The sequence below is a fragment of the Drosophila pseudoobscura genome, chromosome X, assembly GCF_009870125.1.
Source record: "Drosophila pseudoobscura strain MV-25-SWS-2005 chromosome X, UCI_Dpse_MV25, whole genome shotgun sequence".
In the NCBI taxonomy this organism is placed as follows: Eukaryota; Metazoa; Arthropoda; class Insecta; order Diptera; family Drosophilidae; genus Drosophila; species Drosophila pseudoobscura.
The window spans coordinates 36,254,704-36,280,674 of NC_046683.1; the positions used below are offsets into that span (position 1 = coordinate 36,254,704).

The window sequence follows — 25,971 nt, forward strand, 5'->3', positions numbered from 1 at the left end:
TCCTCTACGTTTGTTGATTGACGTAACTGCGCCATGCGCACACGCTCATCTGCATTGTTTTCTTGGATCTTTTCACCTGAAATTCGCACTCTTATACCTCGTACGGTTCTAGACGTGATCGTTTGACGACTCAAATGGCCCCTCTGCGTCCTATTGGAATTGCTCAAATATATTAAATTCTCGGGCTACAGTGTTTGTAATTGAATTGAATTTTAATTGAATTAAAAAACTGATCTCTAAAGTAATCACAAGTAGCTATGACTGTTTGGGTGTAAACAGAGATCTGTAACCCATTACAAAATACTACAACAAAACACAAGTGGAGAACACACTTAACCAATGGAATCCTAAAATAACACTAAAGTAAGCATGAAGTCAAACAAACACCCGCAGTAAAATGTATTCTTTGCGTAGGTCTAACGATAATTATATAATACAAAATTATCCCTCTTGCCTCATTGTGAAATCACATATAAGGGTCTGATTTTAAGAATAAAATTTAGTCGAATTTACAACTCAACTCGCAAATGTCTAGACTTTTCTTTTAAGGTCTTAACAAATTAAAATAATTTATTGTGTAAATACTCGATAGAAACATACATTAATCAACTTTTAAAATAAATGAATCGCTTTAGAATATTCCGTTACAAAGTCAAACTAAGCCAAAGTCGACTTCTATTTCGCGTATGTTCGAAAGTTCTGGCGAAACCCAGGCAAAACGCAGCACACCTCCTGCCCAACCGACCGAGGGACACTGCCGCATGACGCACAGCGCGTTAACCGAATCGAATGCGAACATGCATAAAAAATAGCCGTTAGACTTATATTCGAGTAAAAGTAGAACTAAACTTGTTGTTTATACTTATTGTTAATTAAGCATGCATTCAAAATATAAATACTAATATTAACTACGACCAAATTTTGGGAATACTTTGTTGATGAGCTCGAATGAATCCGCTCGATTCGTCGATAGGTACTCTACCATTACCGATAGTCAGCACTTGCTCTGAGAAATTTTCACTAGGTTTATCATTTTGCAATGCAACTCTCATGTTTGCTGTCACAAAGCGCTATAGATTCGATGATTTTAGGCAAGGCCTTGGAATTACCGGCAGTGTTTGGCGGACATCGCCTATGTTCGGTTAAGTGCTTCTAAAGCACGTTTATGCGAGTTTTTTACAATATTACATATAGGTTCCTCAATATTTTGAAAATTTAACAGTAATTTTATTGCTGACTGAGCCAACTGTAACCGCAATATTGGATCTCGCACGAACAAAGGTTAAAACCATTGACATGAGGAATGTCATACCAGTTCCATCAGGGGCATCCAGGAAATATAAGCCACCAGTTTTCATAATCAATTTCCTTCATTATCATAAACTTTAAGAGGGGTACATTTACTTGAACTCCTAAATTCAATTCCTGGTGATCATATTTACGTTCCCGTTTCAATTCTCGATTAAATGCGTCATTCATTAATTTCAAGAATGGGATTTCCGGAACTTACACGATTTTGATCTAAAATATCTTCTGACATATTATCTCTGTATTTGTATCAGAGGTTAGCTGGGTTCGATGGAGAGCATGTCGAGGGAGTACTTTTTGTTCTTCTTCAGTAGTTTGTATCCCTATATTTCGTATCCTTTTAAAGAGGCTTTTTAAAGAGGCATTAAAAATAATACAAATTACTAACATAATTTTTTAAAAATTCAAAACAAAAAAACGCGTAACGTTTCAGTTTTGATACACAATTCAAATAATGATTTCATGCTTCGAAAAACACAGCCAAGCCGGTGCCTGTGACACACAGCGGGATACAAATTATCCTATAGCAGTCTTCTGAATCTAATCAGTCTGACCGTGACGTCGGGCGCTGCGTAGCCAGTGCAAATTGATTTGTTCCTTTTGGCTATAAAAATGATCCGATCCAGATTGTAGATGCAACAGATTTTCGTCCTTTGTGGGACAAAAGGGGGTGGGGCGAAATTCTGAGATATACACTTTATAGTGAGATCTAACAGGAGTGCGGATACCAAATTTGGTTGTTCTAGCGTTAATAGTCTCCGAGATTTGTGGAAGGGGGTGTGTCGAAATTTTGACACAAAACGGTCAAGGTCCGATATCTCAGGAGTGCGGATACCAAATTTGGTTTCTCTTTTTTAGTCTCTGAGTCTCGCTTTTATAGTCTCTGAGATCTAGGCGCTAATGTTTTACGCTAAGCAAAGCCGGCTATGCTACGTGTGTGTTAGAGAGAGACAGGGCGAAAAAAAAATGAAATTGTTTTCTTGATGCTGGCTATAATAATGATTCGATCCATTTCAGATTCTGCAGTCAAAAAGGTTTTCTCGTATCCTTAAAATTGTGGATGCTACAGATTTTCGTTCTTTGTGGGGGCGGAAGTGGGCGGGGCGAAGTTTTGAAATATTCCTGTAGCAATGACATATCACATAAGTCTGGATCCAAAACATCGTTGCTCTAGCACTTTGAGCACTAAGCGCTAATAGGGACGAACAGACGGACGGACGGACAGACAAACAGGGCTCAATCGACTCGGCTATTGATGCTGATCAAGCAAATATATACTTTATGGGGTCGGAAACGATTCCTTCTGGACGTTACATACATCCACTTTTACCACAAATCAAATATATCCCAATATTCATTTTGAGTATCGGGTATAATTATCTCCACATAAAATTTGGTGACCCCGATGTGATCTCTAAATTGCAGTGTCAATTAATAATCGTTCGCGATCGACATTTATTAGTCTTAGCAAATTTTCGGCGTTTAAGCACAATTCGGTGCTAAAACATTCGTACATACACGCATTGCTGGATATTCATTTCCCTGTCGCGACAATTCGGTCAGTGCAGTGCACTGCACTGAGTGCAGTGAACTCACTAATACACACAAGCGGAATACAAAGCGGAATCGGACAGCTCGCACAGCTAAACGCATCAGCTGTAATCCCTTTGCTCTTTCCCACGTTTATACGTATACATGGTGTCTTTTTCGGTCGTGCTGAGTGACTTTTTTAAAATCTCAACATGGCAGCACCTGAGCCTACCAATGTCGCGAACGCAGCAATGCCGAGTAATGTAGATTTTTACAAGCACAAGGCAAAGTCCATCACGCGCCTATTAAAGGCCATGAATCGCTTTCACGACAAGGAAGAGCTTGCCGAGTTAGATGGGGCAGAGCTTCAAGCTCGCTTAGAGCAGATCGAGCGAATGAATTCGGATTTCTATGCCGCTCAAACGATCCTTGAAAGGTTGGACTTGCTGCAATTAGCCCATGATGCCCGACTTTTCGAATGTTTGTGTAAAGGTCAGGTCCAGGTTATCGCGGGAGTTGATGGCTGCTCGCACGGTTAATGCTGGCAATTCAACGGCTCGGTATACTCTCGAGGAGAATTCGTCGTTGTTCGCCTGTAATAGTATAGGCCGTTCTCGAATGCCCGAGTTGCAGCTTCCTCGATTTGGTGGGAACTACATGGATTAGCCAGAATTCCACTCGATGTTCTCGACAATGGTGCACAAAGACCATCGTATTCCAATCATCGAAAAATTCCAATATCTTCGTGGATGTTTTGATGGTGCTGCGCTGACTACGATTCGTTCCTTGGAGCTTTCTGAGGAAAATTACGACAACAAGGTGTTGAATTTATTAAAGTTTCGATTCGATAATAAACTGTTAAAGTTTAAAATTGATAAAGATCAATGAGCACTTGCGTGCTCTTCAGACCTTGGATACCCCGCAGGAGATTTCGGATGGGTTACTGATCTACTGATCTACCGACCTCAAGATTGCCTCAGTGGTCAAACATGACCTCATTTTTGGAAGCGAGATGTCGGATGCTGAATAATTTGGGATCAGCCATGGTAACAAGTCCTAGTCAATAGGTAACGACCATCAACGACATCCAGTAGCAACCATCCGAACCCCACATGTAACCATTGCAATTCCTCCGAGCGTTACAGTGGCGAGCACGTGTGGATACATGTTTATCACTTTTCACTTTAAGCGCCTGTAAAATCTTTAAAAATCAATCAATCCTTGTGATTTTTTTTTTAAAGATTCATTAATTTATTGCAAATGAAAAAAGATAACAATTCAAAGAGATCCTTTTCCTTAAGGGACTTTAATTTTTTCAAAAAAAGAGCATGTATCCACTTTTCCACGTTTAAAATTTGTGTACTTTAATAATTTTTTAAAAATATTTGTTCCAAAGGGCCTTAGATTTTATTATATTCCGAATAAGTATTGGCATTCTCTCGACTAAATTTAGTAGGTGCTGGCTAGTATCATGCGATACTCCGACCTCACGCGCTCCCAAAGACTCAACCAATTCCTTTGGTGCAGACTCGTACTTTTCCCATGTTTTTTAAACAGAGCCCATCGATTTTCAATGGGATTTAGATCTGGACTATTCAGCAGGCCACTGGATTAAGTGAAAACTCGAATTATTGGGACGATTTTTCACGAATTTAGCCGTGTGCGTCGGGCTACCGTCTGGCTGGAAAGTGATCTCGGATATGGGGAAGTCACATTTCTCTATAAAATTTGACAAAATGGGTTCCTAAATACTAAGATAATATTCTTTCTTCATTATTCCATCGATTCAAACCAATTGGATGGAGAACGTTCCACCAAGTGTAGCAGCCCTACACCGTCAGGCTTCCTCGTCCATGCTTTATTGTTTCCTTGACCTGATGATTTTTTAGCTTTCCACATGAGCGGTATCAGTAGTTTTCATTTCGATCAGACTTAAAACGGTTTATTTTGGTATATCTGACCCAATTACCTTCTTAAAATTTTCCCTGGTCCAGTTCTTATGCTCCTCGGTAAATATAAGATGCGCAGCCACTTTTTGTGAGAGAGGGCAGGTTTTTTCTGGCTATCTGCCGGTGTCAGGCCGATCGTACGCAAAGCGTCCACTCATGGGACGTTCTCCAATTGGTTAAAATCGATGGAAAACGTGCAAAAGTGGATACATGCTCTTTTTTTGAATAAATTAAAATCTTAGGGAAAAAGATCTCTTTGAATTGACATTGTTGTCTTTTTTCATTCTCAATAAATTAATGAATCTTTAAAAAAAAATCACAAGGATTGATTGATTTTTAAAGATTTTACAGGCGCTTAAAGTGAAAAGTGATAAACATGTATCCACACGTGCTCGCCACTGTAGATATCTAGATGTCAGGCATTTCTAAATCTCTCTGCGTTTGAACGATACAATGAAGCAATGAAGAGCCGCTTGTGTTTGAACTGCCTCAAAAAAGGCCATGAATTGCAGAGGTGCAGGCTGATCGTGGATAAAAAACATTAAACAATAAAGTTTCAAGTAAAATACTAGTTTCCGTTCTGGAAATAAATCGCTTGCAAATTGGTGTCCGAACAGGGACCGACTTACAAACTCGTGACACGTGTCGTAAAGTTAAGGATATTTATTTACAGCACAAGTACAAGCAAGAAGAAAAAACGTGCAGGCGACACGCTCCGTTGACAAGTGCGTCTTTCCGTGGAACCAACAACACATCAGCTGCTGGATTCGTTTTCCTACCTGTTTTCACAAAATGCAAGATTTTTCCTTTTTTTTAAAACGAAAACATTTTCCTCGCCGAAATGAAAAGTAAACGGCTTTTTATGCAAAAAAAAAACGAGTCTTAATTAGAAAAAGCACTTTTCGTTTCCCGCCAAATTTAATTCAATTATACTATAATAATTTTTTTTTTTTAACCTGTTGTTCACAGTTTGTTAGACATGTTAAATACACAGGTTTTGCACATAAGATGTCTTGATCTTCTTATATCGCGCACTTTCTACCGTTTTGTTTCAAAGCAACAATTGAAAAAATAAAGGTAATTTTTATCACGCTGTACATTTACGAAGCAACTAGGTCAGCTGCTTTTGTTTGCCAGAATCGATGATAAATATCGATCACAAAAATATGCGAAAACTGGAACACCATAAAACCAAAATGAAACGAGACTGCCTGAATATGAACATTTATAACAAAGGATACTTCAATTATTCTTTCTTAGTATTGTTTCAACTTTTTTTGTACTAAATAATACCAAAGACTATAAAATACGAAGATATTGCATAAGGAACAAATTCCATTTCGATTTTCGTTCGACGCTTCGAAGTAACGATGCGCGGGATACTGGTACTTCTATTCTCTGTTAAGCTATGCTTCGCCTCTGACCGCTGTCGCTGCCATCTACTCGGGCTCCGATGCTCAGCTCGTGTGGGTCAAAAAATTGTATAGCAACAACTAAACAGTTTTTGGCGACGCATAACGTACATTGAGACTCGAGACCCTGCTGATCGCAATATTGCAAAAACGACTACATTGCTTGGGCAATTGATGCTAGACTCGAGCTTTTTTATAATGTTTTTATACCCGATACTCAAAATGAGTCCGTCCGTCCGTCTGTCCGTCCCTATCAGCGCCTAGTGCTCAAAGACTATAAGAGCTAGAGCAACGACGTTTTATAATCGGACTTCTGTGATATGTCACTGCTACAAGAATATTTTAAAACTTAGCCCCGCCCACTTCCGCCCCCACAAAGGACGAAAATCTGTTGCATCCACAATATTGAAGATTTGAGAAAACTAAAAACGCAGAATCATAGATAATGACCATATCTATCTGGATCAATCAAATCAATTTGCAGTGGCTACGCAGCGCCCGACGTCACGCTCAAACTGATTTTCTGTCTCTCTCGCACGCACTCTGTCGCGTCGTTTAATATTAGCGATGCCTGCCGGAGGAGAGCCATACTGACTAAGTATCGGGTATAAATGTAGAGTGGCGTTCTCCGCAGCAACTCACAACGTTCCCCTCGTTTATTTTTATCTTTGTTGTTGTTGTTGGTGTGCTTTCAAATTCAAAAATCTGCTGGTTTTGTCAAATTGTATCCTATTGAGCAAGCTCATAAGGAATTCCTCTTTAAAATAACTAATATTAAGAAATCGAATACTGGGAAATTATGCCCTAGCCATTAGCCTGCTAACCAAACAGCAGTCCCGGGTTTTCCTGAGTTTTAATGCCAATGATGATTGCAATGATGGCTCAACAAGAAGTGAAGAAGTGAGCCTAGCACGAGATCGAGCAACCCAGAAAAATATATGAGTAAGTCTGATCTCAAGCAATAATGTGCTGAATCATGCCCCAGCAAAGTATTTGTTTTTGCAATCTTGACACCTAGAAGGGTCTCAAGTGTCGTTGTGCGCCGGCACAGACTGTGTATTTGGTGCTAGACAATTTTGGGACCCAGACGAGCTGAGCATCCGCCCTCTTTCTAATAATTCTAATAATGAAACTCAGATACAAAAGTAGGAAAGAAGTGAAATTAAGAGTTCGTTAAATTTAGGTTATTTTAAATAATGCATGCTTAAGGGATATTTCATGGGATAAGGTAAGACAGAGGAAGTTATAGTTGCGGCATATAATTTTAAAAGGTTCATTTTGGGCTTAATTTGACCTACATATGGGTAAGCGGATTGGCCTAAAAGTACGGGTAGGTCCAGATGGAACGGCAAAGTCAATCAGACCCAAGAGAGTTTAGAAGTCAACAATTCCGAGAAGGAACTTGTGCACGAACATTACCCCATTACATATTCTGCGATAGTGCAACGACGGCAGGTCAAAAAGATTGTGAAGGTAATGTTTTAATTGTGATCCCCCCTTAATCGTCCAATAGTAGTAATTTGTTAACCCTTTTTAGATTCTATAGTGTTTACATTCAGCTGCCTAGCTTCGTGGTAAAATTCCCAGAACAGCAGCGTACACAAATTCAACTCACCACGTGGCTAAGGTTTTGTTTTGATTTGTTAAATGTGTTGGTAAGCTGTTTGCGTAAGTAGAAATTTATCTTATATCCGTTCAAGTATGTTTCATAAATTTTTATACCCGATACTCAAAATGAGTATATTAGATTTCTGGTGAAAATGGATGTGTGTAACGTCCAGAAGGAAGCGTTTCCGACCCCATGATCAGCATCAATAGCCGAGTCGATTTGAAAAGGACTTACTATAACTTACTATTTCTCATAATAAGGACATTCTAATTGATTTTTAAGAATTTTTCGATGCCCGGTCGCGGACAAAATAAAAAAATTTTTCAATATGCGTGTCGTATTAAAGTGTTGAATTTTTTAAAAACGGAATTGCTATTTTTATACTTGATACTCAAAGTGAGTATTGGGGTATATTAGATTTGTGGTGAAAATGGATGTGTTTAACGTCCAGAAGGAATCGTTTCTGACCCCATAAAGTATATATATTCTTGATCAGCATCAATAGCCGAGTCGATTGAGCCCTGTCTGTTCGTCCGTCCCTATTATCGCCTAGTGCTCAAAGACTATAAGAGCTAGAGCAACGATGTTTTGGATCCAGACTTCTGTTATATATCACTGTTACAAGAATATTTCAGAACTTCGCCCCGCCCACTTCCGCCCCCCACAAAAGACGAAAATCTGTGGCATCCACAAGTTTAAGGATACGAGAAAACCAAAAATCGCAGAATCGTAGAGAATGACCATATCTTTTAGACTGCAGAATCTGAATTGGATCGTATTATTATTATAGCCAGCATCAAGAAAACAATTTCATTTTTTCTCGCCCTGTCTCTCTCTAACACACACGTAGCATAGCCGGCTTTGCTTAGCGTAAAACAGTAGCGCCTAGATTTCAGAGACTATAAAAGTTAGAGCAACAAAATTTGGTATCCACACTCATGAGATATCGGACGTTGATGAGTTTGTTTCAAAATTTCGCCATACCCCCTTCCGCCCCCGCAAAGAACGAAAATCTGGGGATATTCACAAATCTCAGAGACTATTAACGCTGGAGTAACCAAATTTTGTATCCGCGCTTCTGTTAGATCTCACTATAAAACGTATATGGCAGATTCCAGATAACTAAAAACGCACAATCATAGAGAATGACCATATCTATCAGATTGCTGAATCTGGATAAGAGCGGATCATTTTTGTAGCCAAAAGGAACAAATCTATTTGCAGTGTCTACGCAGCGCCCGACTCAAACTGATTTTCTGTCTCTCTCGCACGCACTCTTTGTCGTGTCGTTTAATATTCGCGGCGTCTGCCGGAGGAGAGCCACACTGACTAAGTATCGGGTATAAATGTAGAGTTGCGGTCTCCGCATCAACTCACAATGTTCCCCCTCGTTTTTGTTTTAATTTATGCTAAATTGAATAGAGATTTGAGGAAAATTCAAATTCACCGTTTTCTTTGGCAGGTGCCGGAAATATTCGTGCCTGAAGTGTACATTTTAGTGCGTCGTATTTAAGTGTCTGGGAGTGTACATCTAATCATCTTGGACGAAACGCATATGTATATATGTAGCTGCTATTACTATCACCCTTTCCTCCTTCTCGTTTTCGTTGTCTAAAATATATACTTGGACATTGGCCAAGCACCCGCATACCAATATACGCAGCTGTGGCGATGAATTTTCGTTTCGCTTTCGCAGCTGCAGCGATAAATTTTTGTTTCGCTTTCAATCCTCACTGTTGCTTATCGCTGTTCTTTCCTTTGGAGCGGTTGAAACCAAACACTAAGTGAAGCGCTACCGTGTATTCGTCGGGTAAATTCTTTTGGTGTCAGTAGGATCAAACTAATAATTGAAGCAAAATCGTGGTTCGTCAGTTAATACTAAATTCGTTATTTAATCGTCGACCATTTTTTTAATCGCAAACCATTGTACACGTATACAAACACACATACATACTTCAGAGCTGCAGCGGTGAATTTCGTTTTCGCTTGTCATACATATGTATGTACTTACATGCCATACATTTGTCGGATATATTGTTTCCTTAATCTCGTTTGGGTACAACTACGCACTAGGTACGTAAGAGCTTGAACTAAGCGACTCTATACCCTAAATTTGTCGGGTATATTGATTATTGGCTTTGTTTGGGACAACTACCTATTCTTCCATTGAGTGCCTCGGCATTTAATACGATCATTATAAACGACCTTTCGTTGTCAGTGGCTTATATTAAGAATCAATATGACCTTAAAAGCCAATAACGATCTCGTCCTTGAAGAGCTGAAGAGAAAACGTAGCTGCCGTGGCAATTGCATTCGTCGATTAGCGAACCGTTTAGAAGCTGGGCATATTCCGCAGGTATTGATGCAGCTCGAGTGCAGACACGGCAAGCAAACTGTTCGGGCCAGCCGCTAAGGAATAACCGTAACTTTAGCATTATTATTGTATGAGCATAGAGAGCCGCCTACATATGTTGTAAAACGTTGACTTTCTGCAGAGGTGCTGCGCTCTCTCGCTAAAGGGGCTCTCTGCCGCCGCCACTTCGGCAACTACTTTGATCTGCTGCCGCCACTTCGGCAGTCACTTTGATCTAACGCCGTCATCTATAGTTTAGTTCTATGCTAACCCCTCTGCGCATTGGTTGCATATCGATCTCGCATAAAGTTCATCTGGCAATAGCAAGCAATCGGCTTCCGCTAAGCCACCAAGATTAAATAAGAATTATAAAGTTTAACCCAAAATCTCTTTTTATTTTGAAATACATAGGTGCCAAAAAAGCTTGGCATCTCAAACATTGGTGACCCCCCGACGTGATATAAAACCATTGCTTAATCGCGTTCCGTTAAAACACTTATTAATTATACAATATTGTGTTGTTGGGTAGTTTAACTACCAACAAATACATTTGTGTGCACATTAAAAACAGTTTAAAGTGCAAATTCAGTGAGAGTGCGGCTGGAATATTTATAGACAAATTCCGGTACTTTAAGCGTCGAATCTCTCATTCTCTGCGCAGCTGCAGCCGCGGTTCTTGACTTTTCGTGTCTTGCATTCTCGCTCTCGCGTCTATACATCGTCGCTTAAGCGGTATTTCATTTTCCGTTGTTGTGTCGATTGCACAACGGTTAACATGGACAACGATCCAAATACAGGCGCGGGCGGAAATATTGTGGTGGCTGATTCCAGACTGAGTCTGTATAAACGTAAAAGTCAGTCATTATATGATCGATTGCACAGGCTTGGCGAATCCTTCGCGGGGAATAAAATCGACAAGCTGACCGCCGCGGAAGTCGAGGTGCGCCTTGATATGTTGGCAGAAATTCGAGCGGAATTTAATAAGGCCCATAATGAGTTGGAGGCTCTCGATCAAAACGAGATTGGGAGTGAGCTGCGCGAAATCTTCGATACTCTTTTCATATCGTTGAAAGCTGAGTTGCTGGCTGCTGTTGAAGTAGGCCAGTCACACGCCGCTGCCAATTCTACGACTCTGCCAAGCCATTCCGGACATAATACCATCATCATGGCTCACAAGCAGCGACTTCCTGAGCTGAAGGTGCCGAAGTTTTCTGGTGGATACGTCGAGTTCTCGGATTTTATGGCAATGTTCAAATCGGTGATTGAAGCGGATGCGGATCTCAGTGACATCGAGAAATTCCAGCACCTTCGCTCTTGCCTCGCTGATGCGGCTTTGGATTCGGTTCGATCGTTGGAGCTCTCCAGTGCCAATTATCGTGCGGCTCTGGATATACTTAATAAACGCTTTAATAACAAAAGACTTGTTTTCCAGGCACACATCAAGAAGATTCTTGGGCTAAAGAGGGTAGACTCGCCTTCTGCTAAAAGGCTTCGGGAGTTTTCGGATGCAGTCAATTTACACATGCGAGCTTTGCAGACATTGGGAACTGCTGAGGAGATTTCGGGATTCATGGTTATCAACATGCTGCTACAGAAGTTGGATTCGAAGACGCAAACCAAATGGGAGGAGCACACATCGTCGGATGCTATACCTACCGCAGAGGAATTCTTCGAATTCTTGCAGCAACGCTGCCAGAAAATGGAGCGATTGGAATATGCTACAGCGACACACGCTAGTAGCGATCAGGTGGGAAAAAACCATTCATATACGCATGTTAAGAAAACGTTTGTAGCTTCCAACTCTTCCGCCGACCTGTCTGTATGCGTCTTTTGCCACTCAGCGGGCCATGGAATATACTCGTGCAAGATATTCGAAAATCTCTCACCGTTGCTGCGCCACAAAGAAGTGAAGAAGCTTTCCCTATGCTTCAATTGCCTAAAACCGGGGCACCGGACCCGCGCATGCAATAGTGGAAAATGTCGAGTATGCGGCGGTAGGCATCATAGTTTGTTGCACTTCGATAGTATACAGCCCACAACGCAAGGCTGCCCAGGTATTACTCCTCCCGATCTGGCCGTTCAACCGGACACTCTTTCCGTTGCTCAAAATTCTGCTAGCAGCTCGTCTCTACCTTCGTCTACCTCTCTTGCTGCCCAAGGTCTTCACTCTGATGTCGTGCTTCTGGCTACAGCCGTGGTTCTCGTGAAGAATCGGTCTGGCGTTTTAGTTCCTTGTCGTGCCATCTTAGATTCAGGATCGCAGCTGCATCTCGTCACATCCAGGTTCGCCCAGCAGCTTCAGCTTAGGAGAACTCAATCGTCTGCACTTGTGTCTGGGCTGGGCGATACCAGCGTTTCTACTGAGGGATCCACCATAAGCATTTGTATGCATTCTCGCACCTCTGCTTACACAACTACACTTACTGCTCTCATCGCCCCCACGATTACCGATTCTCAACCAAGTATGGCAGTAAATGTATCCGATTGGCGTATTCCATCTAACATTCAGCTCGCTGATCCTGCATTTTTCAATCCTCAACGGGTTGATCTTCTCATTGGTGCGAGCGTTTTTTATGATCTCCTCTGCGTAGGGCAAATCAAACTCACCGATAGACTGCCTCTTCTGCAGAAGACCCGGCTTGGGTGGATCGTATCTGGTGGTGGAAAGAAGGTATTAAGCTCGGCGCTTTTGGCCACGCACAATTGTCCAGATTCGATAGCTGAGATGGAAGCAAGTTTGGATAAAACTCTTCGTATGTTTTGGGAAGTCGAGGATTGTGTGGAGGCTGGATTGAATACCAAAGAAGAAGACGATTGTGAAGCACATTTCGTAAGCCACCTTTCACGGTTGCCATCCGGGGAGTATGCAGTTCGTCTACCGCTAAATAACAATTCTGATCGTTTGGGAGAATCTTATGCTCAGGCTTATCGACGGTTCATCAGTCTGGAGCGAAAACTGGAGCGTAATCCTACACTCAAGGAGCGGTATTCCGCCTTTATGAGGGAGTATATTGATTTGCATCATATGCACCAAGTCAACCCTGATTCCCGTAGCCTCTGCAAATATTTCTTGCCTCATCACTGTGTCCTAAAGGAGGACAGTACGACGACAAAACTCCGTGTCGTTTTCGATGGTTCCGCAGCTACATCAACTGGATATTCTCTAAATGATGTGATGATGACAGGCCCTGTTATTCAGCCTGCATTGTTCAACATATTGATTCGCTTTCGAACATATCCAGTCGCTCTCACTGGGGACATTTGTAAAATGTACCGCTGCGTACGAGTGTCTCCACCCGACAATTTGTATCAATGCATCCTATGGCGAGATTCCATCGAGTCCGAGGTTCAAGTCTACACATTAGACACCGTTACATACGGGACGAGGGCTGCATCATTTTTAGCGGTCCGCGCAATGCACCAGCTGGCCATCGACGAGGGTGAATCCTACCCTCTTGGCTCAGCTGCTCTGCGGCAGGAGTTTTACGTGGATGACCTTATTTCGGGCGGTAATTCGGTCGCACAGGTCATGGAAAAGATGCACCAAACATCAGCTTTACTGTCCCGTGGTAACTTTAGACTTAGGAAATGGTGCTCCAGTCACCAGGAAGTACTTGAGGGAACCCCTGAAGATGACATAGAGAAGTTCCTAAAGTTTAATGATGGAAGCGACATAGCCAAAACTCTCGGCTTAGCGTGGGACCCTGCTTCGGATCAGCTGCTTTTTGCCTTGTCCGCACTGGACACAACCTCAAAGCCATCAAAGCGGTCGGTTTTATCTACGATTGCGCGGTTCTACGACCCTCTTGGATTGATAAATCCAGTCATTGTCAGGTGCAAAATCTTCCTTCAGCAGCTTTGGAGAGAAAATTTGGATTGGGATGATAGCCTACCCTCAGCATTGCATTCAACTTGGATGGACTTGAGAAATAGTTTGGCAAGCATTTCTCGGATCTCATTTCCTCGCTTGGTTCTTCGTTCTAGTGTGGCTACAGAAGTTCACGGATTCTGTGATGCCAGCTTAGAAGCATATGGCGCTTGCGTGTATGTCGTGTCCAGGGAAGCCCAGTCTTCGAGCCACGTTTTGTGCTCAAAGTCGCGAGTGGCGCCGCTAAAGACTATATCGATTCCTAAGCTGGAATTAAGTGGAGCCCATTTGCTTGCAAAAATCATGCAAAATGTAAAGGACATGGGAATCTTTACAGGTCGGTTCTATTGCTGGTCGGATTCGTCAACAGCATTATCTTGGATTAGGGACGAGCCAGCTAAATTTCAAGTTTTCGTGGCAAATCGAGTGGCATCAATTCAGGAGTTGACGGCAGACATGGAATGGCGCTATGTTCCCACATCTTTAAATCCTGCTGATATTCTCTCGAGAGGCTCGCTTCCCAACCATCTTATCCAGTCAGAGCTATGGTTTCACGGCCCATCCTTTTTGCTATGCTCCAAGGATAAGTGGCCTGTATCTCCATCTAACAACATAGCAACTTTGGAGCTTCGCAAGAGAGGATTGCTAATCACGTCTGCACATGCCGATCTCACGTCCGGATGCAAATTTGCGAATTCATTCTTTCGCATGCAGCGCACATTCGCCTACATGCATAAATTTATACATCGTCTTAGGCATCCAGGACTCACCGTTTCTGATATTCGGCAAGGAACGCATCTTCTAATTCGACACATTCAGCTGGCAAATTTGTGGATGGACATAAAGGAGATTCGGCGCAATGGTCAAGTCATTAAATCCAGTTCTATTAGTTCGCTCAACCCTTTCATCGATCATTCTGGACTACTTAGAGTTGGAGGTCGTCTTGGCAACTCATCGCTAGGATTTGATGCTCAGCACCCGCTCATTCTGCCAAAGGGACATTCCATTACCTTTGCGCTGATAAGATATCACCATGAAAGAAACCTCCATGCCGGACCTCGCGCCTTGCTATCCAAAATTCGGCTGGAATATTGGCCCATTGGAGGTGTTAAGGCAGTGTCAAGGGTCGTCAGCAGATGTGTGAGATGCTTCAGGACTAAGCCGCGCATGGTCGAACACATCATGGGAGACCTACCTAAGGAACGTTTGGAAGGATCTCGAGCTTTTGAAGTCACTGGAGTAGACTACTGTGGACCTTTTTTCTACCGATCAGAAATCCGCACAAGGCCTCCGATCAAGTGCTACATTAGCGTATTCATCTGCTTCACTTCCAAGGCTATACACATGGAACTCGTAAAGGATTTGACCACTGAGTCGTTTTTAGGCGCACTAAAGCGTTTTACTTCCACTCGAGGAAGGCCAAGTCAAATTTGGTCGGACAATGCGACAAACTTCGTTGGGGCCAAGAACGAGCTTCTGGAGCTAAAGAAGCTTTGTCTTAGCGAACCGCATATGAAGGAGGTCCACGAATCCTGCTTGGCTGACTCGATCGACTGGCGTTTCATCCCACCTCGCTCTCCGCATTTTGGCGGGTTGTGGGAAGCGGCCGTGAAGACCGCAAAATATCACCTGTACCGCTCAGTTGGACCATCTGTGCTTAGCTTCGACGAGCTGCGCACTCTGATCTGTCAGATCACTGCAATTGTTAACTCTCGCCCTTTGCTCTCGCTTTCAGAAAATCCTGATGATTTAGACGTTTTGACTCCTGCTCATCTGCTTTTGGGCGGCCCCCATGAGCAAATCCTCGAGCCTGACCTAACGAAGCTGAACTACAATCGTCTGGATGGCTGGCAGCGGGTCACCCAACTACAACAAATATTTTGGAGCCGTTGGCGCGAAGAGTATCTCACTCTTTTGCAAGAGCGCGCGAAGTGGCGCACCCCCGCGCAAAACATCTGCAAGAACGACCTCGTTCTGGTGAAGGACGAAAATCTTCCTCCAATGCGTTGGCCACTGGCTAGAGTGGTCGATGTCGTTTTGGGCAAGGACGGAGTGTGTCGCGTCGCTGACCTGAAGACATCCTCAGGAAACATCAGGAGGGCCGTCACTCGGCTATGTTTGCTGCCCCTTAAGGAATCTGTTGAGAGACTAGCTCCCAACGGGGGGAGTATGTTCGGGCCAGCCGCTGAGGAATAACCGTAACTTTAGCATTATTATTGTATGAGCATAGAGAGCCGCCTACATATGTTGTAAAACGTTGACTTTCTGCAGAGCTGCTGCGCTCTCTCGCTAAAGGGGCTCTCTGCCGCCGCCACTTCGGCAACTACTTTGATCTGCTGCCGCCACTTCGGCAGTCACTTTGATCTAACGCCGTCGTCTATAGTTTAGTTCTATGCTAACCCCTCTGCGCATTGGTTGCATATCGATCTCGCATAAAGTTCATCTGGCAATAGCAAGCAATCGGCTTCCGCTAAGCCACCAAGATTAAATAAGAATTATAAAGTTTAACCCAAAATCTCTTTTTATTTTGAAATACATAGGTGCCAAAAAAGCTTGGCATCTCAAACACAAACTTTAGGAGGAATTCGAAGAAATAGATATTGACGATGAATTTTGAGCCGTGTTGGAAGAAGTCTAAATTGTAACAAGGGCAAAGACAGCTGATGATAGAAAACCTGCAGTATCAGCTTATGGTGACCCAAGTCGTGCTCGACATCCGAAGTTAGCACTGCCGGTTCAGCGGAAATTTTTCGAACTTTAAAAACTTCATAAATTTATTTGAGCCAGAGTGTCATAATGACTAAAGCATTCCAATTATCCAAAAGTTCGACCATTTGCTTTCGTGTCTCTCTGGTGAAGCGTCGGGTAATGCTAGGGCGTTCCAAGTAACCGAGAGCAACTATGAGATAGCCATGGCTAGCTTAAAACGGATCTACGATAACGATTGTCTGATCTTCGAAAATCACGTTTCTGCCCTATTTAATTCCCAAAATGAGCAATCAGCATCGTCCTTAAGGAACATAATAGATCCTGCCTCATTCATATATGGTTCATGGTTGTCGATAGGCGATGATAAAAAGATCTCGAATGCGATTATTATTCATCTCGTCTTGAGTAGGATCGAACCAGTGACCAATCAAAAATGGGAATCTCGATTATTAGAAGCTGCCACTTTGGACTGACTACGAATTGATGTTTAATCGCAGACATCAACATCTTTCGGCCAAAGACTCGGCAAAAGCAAAGCAGGAGCAGAAAACTGTGCCAAGCAAGCCTCATAATCGGAGCTCACAAGCGTGTTGTACTGCGAATGCCAAAAACAATCAATGCAGCTACTGCATTTCGAGAGACCATTTTTTAACAGATTGCAGGCCATTTGATCGGCTGGCAGTAACACAAAAGTTCGAATTCGCAAAAAAAAAAAAAAAAATCCCTATGCATCAACTGTCTGCAACAAGGCCACTCTGTAGTTCGATGAAAAGCTAAGTAGTGTCGAGTGTGTGGCTGCCCTCACCATACCTTATTGCATAGGTATACAGTGGCGAATAAAAGTCTAGCGGTGTCATCACCTCCAGAGAATTCTTCTCCTCCTCCTAGTCAGAATCAACCTTCCACTTCGTGTGCTCTCCATGCGACAGCTATGGATAGAGTTATTTTGAGAGTGAAGTCGCGATTACTGGTAGTGAATTTTCGATCGATTTCTGGATTTTAAGGTCCATTTCGGGGTATCACTCTGATCAAACACTTAACGTGAGTGACTGGAAAATCCCGAAGAACTTACCGCTTGTAGACCCATATTTCTTCAAGCCACAGAAGATGTTAATAGTATATTATATTTTTCGAAGTTTTATCTGTTGGCCAAATTAGACAAGGTCCGACTATCCAACCCTGCAGAAAACGCTTATCGGCTGGGTTGTGTCGGGCAGATACACTCCAAAGGTGACTGTCACCCAAGAAGCAAGGAATTGTTTGAGCTGTCGAGAAGAGTCAGTGATACACATCGACAACACACTACAAAAGTTTTGGTCACTGGAAGAATTGCCGTCTTCAAAAAAGTCTATCTCCTGAACACATGTTATGTGAAGAGCATTATAAAAGGACTTCTCAGGTCATGCCTTCAGGTCGGTTTGAAGTCAGATGCCAGTATCTTAGAAAACTCTTTTGAAGTGGCTAAAGGGCGGTTTTTGTCGCTTGAAAAAAAGATTGTATAGTGACCCCGAGTTACAGAAAATGTACTCTCATTCCATATAGCTGCTGAAGTTATTGAGTCCGACTTCTATATCGATGACATGTTGACTGGAGCTGGTTGCGTACAGGAGTTAAAGACAATTAAGTCTGATGTGGCTCAGGTTCAGAGCTTAAATTGGCTAAATGGTTTTCGAACTCCCCTGAGGTCACCGCATCCGAGAGCACAGTTAAACCGATAACGATCTCGGACTCAGAGTCAACTAAGGCGTTAGGAATATCGTGGCTGCCACACGAAGACGTCTTTAAGTTCCAAATTGACACTGCAGCTATGGGTCTCCGAGCGACAAAACAGAACATATTATCGGTGACATCAAAGCTGTTTGACCCCCTTGGATTTGTAAGTCCTTTAGTAATTAAGGGAAAGGTCTTACTGCGTTAGCTTAAGCTTAACAGGCTAGATTAGGATAAGTCAATTCCAATGAACTTGGAAACAGCATGGAACTTACTAAAAGAATCCTTGGGTCAGTTGGAGAAGATTACCATACCTCGATTTCTGCATACTGATCCCGTGTCACCAATTCAAGTACATGCCTTTGCCGTCGCATGCATGAAAGCTTATGGAGCCTGCGTCTATATCCGTAGAAAGACTGCAGAAGGTTTCGAGGTCTCCTTGTTGACTGCAAAGTCGAAAGTAGCGCCGCTCAAGACGAAAACGCTCCCAAGGCCTGATTTATATGCCGATTACCTTCTCACACATCTTTGTCACCGACTTAAAGCGCTGCTCAAGGTTCCAATCGAAAAGATGATATACTGGTCCGATTCGGAAGTTACCCTTCATTGGATCCAATCCCACCCTTCGTCGTTATCAACATTCGTTGCGAAACGAGTAGTGGAGATTCAAGATTGGTCAAGTGACGCTACGTGACGGCATTTGCTAATAAAACAGAACCCAGCAGACATAGTTTCGAAAGTTTTGTGACGTAGAAGAAATCGGGCAGTCGATCTGGAGTCTGGAATGATGAAGAATAGATCTGACCCAGAAATCCGCACTTCGAGCTTTTCGAAGAAATGCTGCAGATGGAAACCTGGAAGAAATCGGTGGACTGACCGTGGCGGCTAAATAAAATTCTTGAGTAGATGTAATTGAGGGATATTCGTCACACCTTAAACTGCTAAGTGTTCGTTTTTGTGTACTTGAGCAGGCTACTGCGTTAAGTGAAAACTCTGATTACATTATGCAAAAGCATTTTGCATAGTGCTATTTGAAGATTTTTTGTAGTATCTCATATGTCTAATAGATGAAATATACAGTATACACATATATACAGTGGCGAGCATGCCATGTTGATCACTTTTCAGTTCAAAAGCTTGTAAAATCTTCAAAATCTATCTTTGGGACTTTTTTTATATATTCTTTAAATTTACTGAAATGAAACAAAACAATAATTGCAATTAATAGGGATCGGAAACAATCCAAAAATTAGATGGTTTGGAAAACAGGTTTTCTTTAGAACTTTCTATGCAACAGACAAGTTTGAATTTAAATATTGATAGATAGTTTACATAGTGTTGCGTGACCTTCCATCCATGGCGGCGATTATTAGTTATTGATCTTAATTATGAAGTCTAGTGTAGAGTAAGAGATTTTGAATTGTGAAGGAAATAGAGTTGTTCGCTAACATTGAAATAGATCGAGCGTATCCATTTTCGCCCCGCCGAATAAATAATTAAATTACAGCCACCCAAAGTTTTCGGTTAATTCATTAGAAAAACTCTTCCTTTGTGAGGATCAGTATGGATCAGTATGGAGCCTCACATTTATGGACCATTTCATTTATAATTAGTATAAGGCATATAATAATAAGTCGATCTAAGCCGCAGTATCTCGCAGTAAAGCAAATCTTTAGTATCCGACATTGAAGTCGCAATTATAATACTTGTAATAGCCGAATAAGCTAGTTTTTATTTTGCATAGACATAGAAAAAAACCCGCCAAAACGAACACACGCAAACGAAGCCCACGAAAAGGGAGAGAGAACGGCGCTCGGCCAGCCACACTGTGAGATCCGCCGCGAACTAAAGCGACTGTTGACCCGAAAACCGAACACTGAGCGCAGGCATGGTATCGAACGGCTGTGTCGAGAGCAGAGAGTCGAATTCGAGGAGCCAGAGAGTACGGTCAGTGCCGCGGAAAGTGTAGTATAGGACATAGAATTGCCACGTGTCTCGGAAATACGGATAGCCAAAACTCAGAGGGCCAGGAGAAGGCCACAAGAGTCGCGCCGCAGGGACCAGGAATCTCCAAAGCCAAATGGGAAACCTTGTGGAGCATCGACGCCGGACCAGCGGGTGAGCTGGCCGATGGCCAGGATAGTGAAGGGTTGGTGGGAGTGCGGTAATAATCAAAAATAATAAAACCTCGATTATCTTAGCCACTATTCTCTCTCTTCGCCTCTAAACTGGTCGGAGCCCCGACTGTTGGCCGACATCTCCCTTTCCTCCCCTCCCTCCAATTCCTCCCTAGCCCTCACGCCACCCCGGTTTAATTCTGGCAACAGGGGTTTTAACCAGCTGGGTCCCCTTCCATGGTCAGTGGTCCGCCTCAGCTTTGGCAACAGCGGTTTTACCCTGCTGGAGTCGGGACGTGCGGCGTCTCTGGTGGTGACTCGGCGATCTCTACGCTAACGACCCACCCCTCCAGTCTCAGCGGTCTCAACAACCTAAATATAATTTGTAGGTGAACCTGGCGGACTGAGACTAGCCCCAGCCCAAGATCACTACTTTAAGCCTTGTATTATGACATGGGATGCAATTAAAATATAAAATTAAATCGCTTTTAATAGTTCAGCGTATGGTCAATAAAAAAAGCATGAACAGATTATTCTCACTGTAGTTGTGCCTAGAATCGAATCCGTTACCGAGAGAGATGAACTTACCTTCCGCAAGTGATTTTTTGACCTTGTGTTATTTTAACATCATCCGAGAAGTTCGTGACCACTCAGAATCACTCCAATTTGATTTTTTTTACAACCAATTTAAACTTTTTTTTTTTATTCGAAAATCGGGAAGTGGCTTTTTGGCAGGTGTCCTTTGCCATTAACACCACCTTCTTTGACCGACGTTGAATAGTTTGAGCCGAAATATGCTATCTCAACAGATTCTGAGGTTTGTTTTATAATAACACGAACTTCAGAGTGCGGCTTTTTTTATCGGTGTATGTTACATACATACATATGTATGTATGCTAATTTGATTTGCAATTTAATCGATTGCATCGATAACAAATAAATATGAGCTGTGTGAGAATTTATGCTCCCTATATTTTAGAAAAGGACTGAGCAAAGAATGGACATCGAGCGGATTGACGAATATGAAAGTGTGGCTACGAATTCAAGTGCAATATTGTCGGCAGGCTTCGGGTCAAACATATGTTATTTTTAGAGGTTAAAATTTCTTGTCACATAATCCCAATCAAAACTATTGTTTTTTACGTTCAGATTTTCAAAAATGTTAAAAAACAACGTTTTAAAAAAAACAATTTCCAACTTGATAAGTAATACGTTTATACTATGTGCAGACGTCTATAATATAACATCTTGTTTTATACACGAGAAAACGAAAAAAATCATGATTTTTCTGCGAAATACTATTAGAACATAATTTTGTTTGATTTTAAAATCACATACATAATTGTATTAATAGGCTTGAATTTATACATCTTTCATTTAAATCAGCGATCGGCAAGGACGTATCTCACAATACACGTGTAAAACAGTGGTTGGAACAAATGCAATGTTCCGTTTGGTTTGCTGTCTTCGCACGCAAACGCAACGCAAAACATGTCAATGTGGAGTGTTGATCACTAATTTGAATCAAAGCATTAACACTACAGCTATACCATTTTATATGGCGATTCTCAATGAAATAAATCCATTCAACCAGGCAATTTTGCGTAATCAAACAAAACGTTCCGTTTTCGTTTTTACAAATTTTTGTCACATTTTCTCATGTACTATTAAAGCACAATTTAGTGCTATTAAGCGCCCAATTTAGTGTAGTGCACGCACAAAATCTTTTGTGATTTCACTAACCATACAGTATATACAGTATATATACAGTATGTCAAGAAACTCTTTACACACTGAAATTAAATTACATTTTTTGACTTTGGATAAGAAAATAATGGTCTTTGGTTCAAATTTATCAAATTTTTTTAATTCCTAACCATTCAGGGATTAATTATAAAGTAGTTAGTGAAAAAAGAATAACAAAACTATAAATAGGTAACTTACAAAACAACAAAAACAATGATTACTCATTTTTGACACTGTCAAGAAACTCTTTACACAAAATATTTTCATTTTTTAAATTCAAAATTCTTCGTAATTATTTAATATATTTAACTTATTTTAATATTTGGTATGTCCTCCCTTAGTATTGACTACATGCTGGAGCCGTTTTTTCATCGAATTTATCAGTTTTTGTAGGTCATACTCAAAGGGAATCTTTTGCCACTCTTCCAGTATGAATTCTTTTAGCTGATTGCGGTTTTTGGGCTGTCTTTTCCCACTTTCTTCTTGAAGTAGGCCCACAAATTTTCAATGGGGCTAAGATCGGGGCTCTGGGATGGTGTATCAATAACTTTTCCACAGTTGTAAAGCACCCAAGCTCTCACATTGGACTCTATGTTTGGGATCATTGTCTTGATGAAACTTGAATTTGGCCATATTGTCCGTAATGAGCCCAAATTTCTCCGCACTGCTTTTTAAATTTGTTTTTAAAATTTGGAGGTACTGTTTGACATCCATTGTGTTCTCAATAAATGCAATATTTCCCACTCCTCGGATAGAGATGCACCCCCAAATCATAACCGCAAGTTTTCCAAACTTTACAGTCGGAAAGATGTTTCGGTTATCTAAAGCTGTTAACGGCTTGCGCCATACTCTGGGTGGACCATCATTGTAATATAACATCATTTTTGTTTCGTCGCAATATATGACGTCATCCCAATACTTTGCCGGCTTACTGATCATGTTAACAGCGAAAGTGAAGCGCTTTTCCACATTGACCGACGAAAGCAGCGGTTGTTTTCGTGCCACTCTGGAAGAGTATTCATGGCGTAGAATAACCTGGCGTACTGTTTCGTGTGAAACAACCAAGTCAAGTTCTTCGTCAAGTTCCTTGGCCAGAGTCCTGACCGATATTTGCGGATTCTGATTAATTTTCCTCATGATTATGCGGTCTGCCCGTTTGTCTATCTTCCCTTTACGGCCACCTCCAGATTTGGTTTCCAGTCTCCCTTCGTTCTTCGCGCGACTTAGGACATTGTAAATTGTTTTCCTTGATACTGAAAACATGTCTACCATGTCTGCAACAGATTTGCCCAACTGGTGATTATAGTAAATCAACTGGACAACGTCAAAGCTTAGTCTTTTGCCAGGCATTTTAAAAATTTCAGAAAGTTAGTCTGTAGATGTCCACCGGTCAAAATTTCGCAACCAAATCAAAGTCAATGCAAAAATAGAGCAGCACTGAGCAACGCCAGAAGCATAGATTACGGTAAAGTCCCGTTTTTTCTAAGAACGAGATCAAAACAGAGCTCGAAAACGAAATGTGTAAAGAGTTTCTTGACAGTGTCAAAAATGAGTAATCATTGTTTTTGTTGTTTTGTAAGTTACCTATTTATAGTTTTGTTATTCTTTTTTCACTAACTACTTTATAATTAATCCCTGAATGGTTAGGAATTAAAAAAATTTGATAAATTTGAACCAAAGGCCATTATTTTCTTATCCAAAGTCAAAAAATGTAATTTAATTTCAGTGTGTAAAGAGTTTCTTGACATACTGTATGTAGATTTGCCAGTTCATACACCTAACATATCGCACAGCGAACACTCCGAATAAGAGCCAAGGGTCTTCGGCTCTGGCGTTCGGCTACCACCCCGTCATCATGAGAAAGCCAGCTACATCTAGTAGAGAGCAAAGATGATCACTGAGCGAGTGAATAAGACCCACCAAATGGAGCTCTTTGTGGCGCCAATCACTTTACAAGAAATCTCGGAGGACATAAAGAAACTCAAGTCCAAGACGGCCCCTGGCGACGGCAGGATTAACAATATTGTGGCAAAGGCGCTACCAAATAGACCGATTCTATATCTGTCGTCGCTGGTCAAAACAGCCATGCCAAACTACCAATTTGGGTTCAGGCTCAAGCACAGCACACCCGAACAACTGCACAGGATAGTGGAACACATACTAGACAGCTTTCAAAGCAAGCAGTACACTGTGGCTGCTTACCTGGATATTTTTCTTTGATATCTTCTTTAATTTTCTTTGTATATTTTGTGGACTATACTGCAACAAACCACAAGTTGTCACAACAGACATTTTTTAAGATATGGTTCAGGCTCAGCATAATTCGGAATAATTATACAAGTTTACAAATTCGGGTCAATTTTTGGACCGCAGCAGATGGGAACGATTCTTACCGTTACCGGATCTTCAATCCGTTTGTCAAGATTGGTTTTAGTTTTCGAGTTCGCGGATGGTGGCAGTACTTCGCTCTTATAACAGATGTCAGCTGACCGCGTTGCATCGAAAATCTTTCGGAATTTGTTTTTTTTTTGTACTGTAATTTTGCTTCGGAACGTGTGAAAATGCCGAGAAAACGTTGCACAGTCGATTCAAAGTGTTTTTGTTACGTAACTACAAATCAACGGATTACAAACAAGTAATCGACAATTTTTTGAAGAATTACCACAAGATTGGCGCTCGAATGTCTCTCAAGATTCATTTTCTGCATTCACATCTTGATTTTTTCCCACAAAACTTGGGCAATACGAGCGACGAGCAAGAAGAGCGGCTACATCAAGATATAGCGAAAATCGAAAAGCGATACCAAGGATTTTGGAACGAAGCGAATGAATTTATTGAATATTTCGAAAACTAGAACTAGAATTTAAAAAATCGGGCTACTAATTTTGATTCAACCTTCGAATCTACCTTATAAACAGCTTTCGATTGCTCAGGTCAAAAACCGTGTAAACTTGTGTTATTTGCCATATTTATATTTAAAGTTGAAATGATTTTGTCTGTCTTTAAAGAATCAGACTCAAAAAAATATATTTGTTTATACTTTTGAATACAAAAAAAAAAAAAGTATATATATATATTTTAAATATTAAGAATTAAACAAAATTTCAAATTATATCTTTGTTATTTTAGACGACCACGGCTTTCAAAATCGCGATGCCCATTTCAAGGATGTCAAACATGTGCTAACTAAAAATATGAAGAATATAGTTGAATATAATCGACCATATCTATCCACTGAATGAGAACAAAAAATCCAACTGGGGCTCAAAGAAGACGAAAGTTTGTAGTTACTTAGTTACTACTTCATTACATCGAAAAGTATAGGAACTTGGGAAGGAAATGGTTTAAAAAAGGAGGAAAAATGTAATATATGGCATTATCATTTACTTTTGCGGATTACGTTTTCAGTCAAAACGTTTCGTTTTCGATTTAAGGCTCTCCAGTTTTCACATATTTTTGCTGTTTGCACCAAAACGAAAATTGTTGATGCCCTGTCCAATTTTTTCCGAGCCAAATTTGAGGTTGTGTTGAAATAAAATTATTTATAAAGAAAGCTAAAGTTAAATTATCCTGATACTGGTGTCAAGTTTATGTTAATGCATCAATAAGTAATTTTTTTTTTTTCTTTTTCAATTAAGGTTCGTTTCCTTGTATAAAAAG

The 25,971-nt window shown here is 41.3% G+C and overlaps 1 protein-coding gene and 1 long non-coding RNA gene across 6 annotated transcripts in view; one reads left to right on the forward strand and one right to left on the reverse strand.

Moving 5' to 3' along the window:
- The window catches only part of Rhp (GTP-Rho-binding protein rhophilin), a 120,393-nt gene that overhangs the window by 49,457 nt on the left and 44,965 nt on the right, over nt 1-25,971 (reverse strand). The window contains exon 1 of one of the 5 annotated variants that reach the window (XM_033384514.1): nt 24,974-25,151. The exons of the other annotated variants lie outside the window; for them this stretch is intronic. Coding sequence (XP_033240405.1) covers nt 24,974-25,018 — 45 coding nt within the window. The 5' untranslated portion in view covers nt 25,019-25,151. Of the gene's footprint in view, nt 1-24,973; nt 25,152-25,971 lie in introns of those variants that run through there. 5 annotated transcript variants of the gene reach the window in all.
- On the forward strand, nt 22,576-23,061 carry LOC117185035 (uncharacterized). The gene is made up of 2 exons (XR_004470528.1): nt 22,576-22,636; nt 22,696-23,061. It is a non-coding gene; the product is annotated as an uncharacterized lncRNA (long non-coding RNA).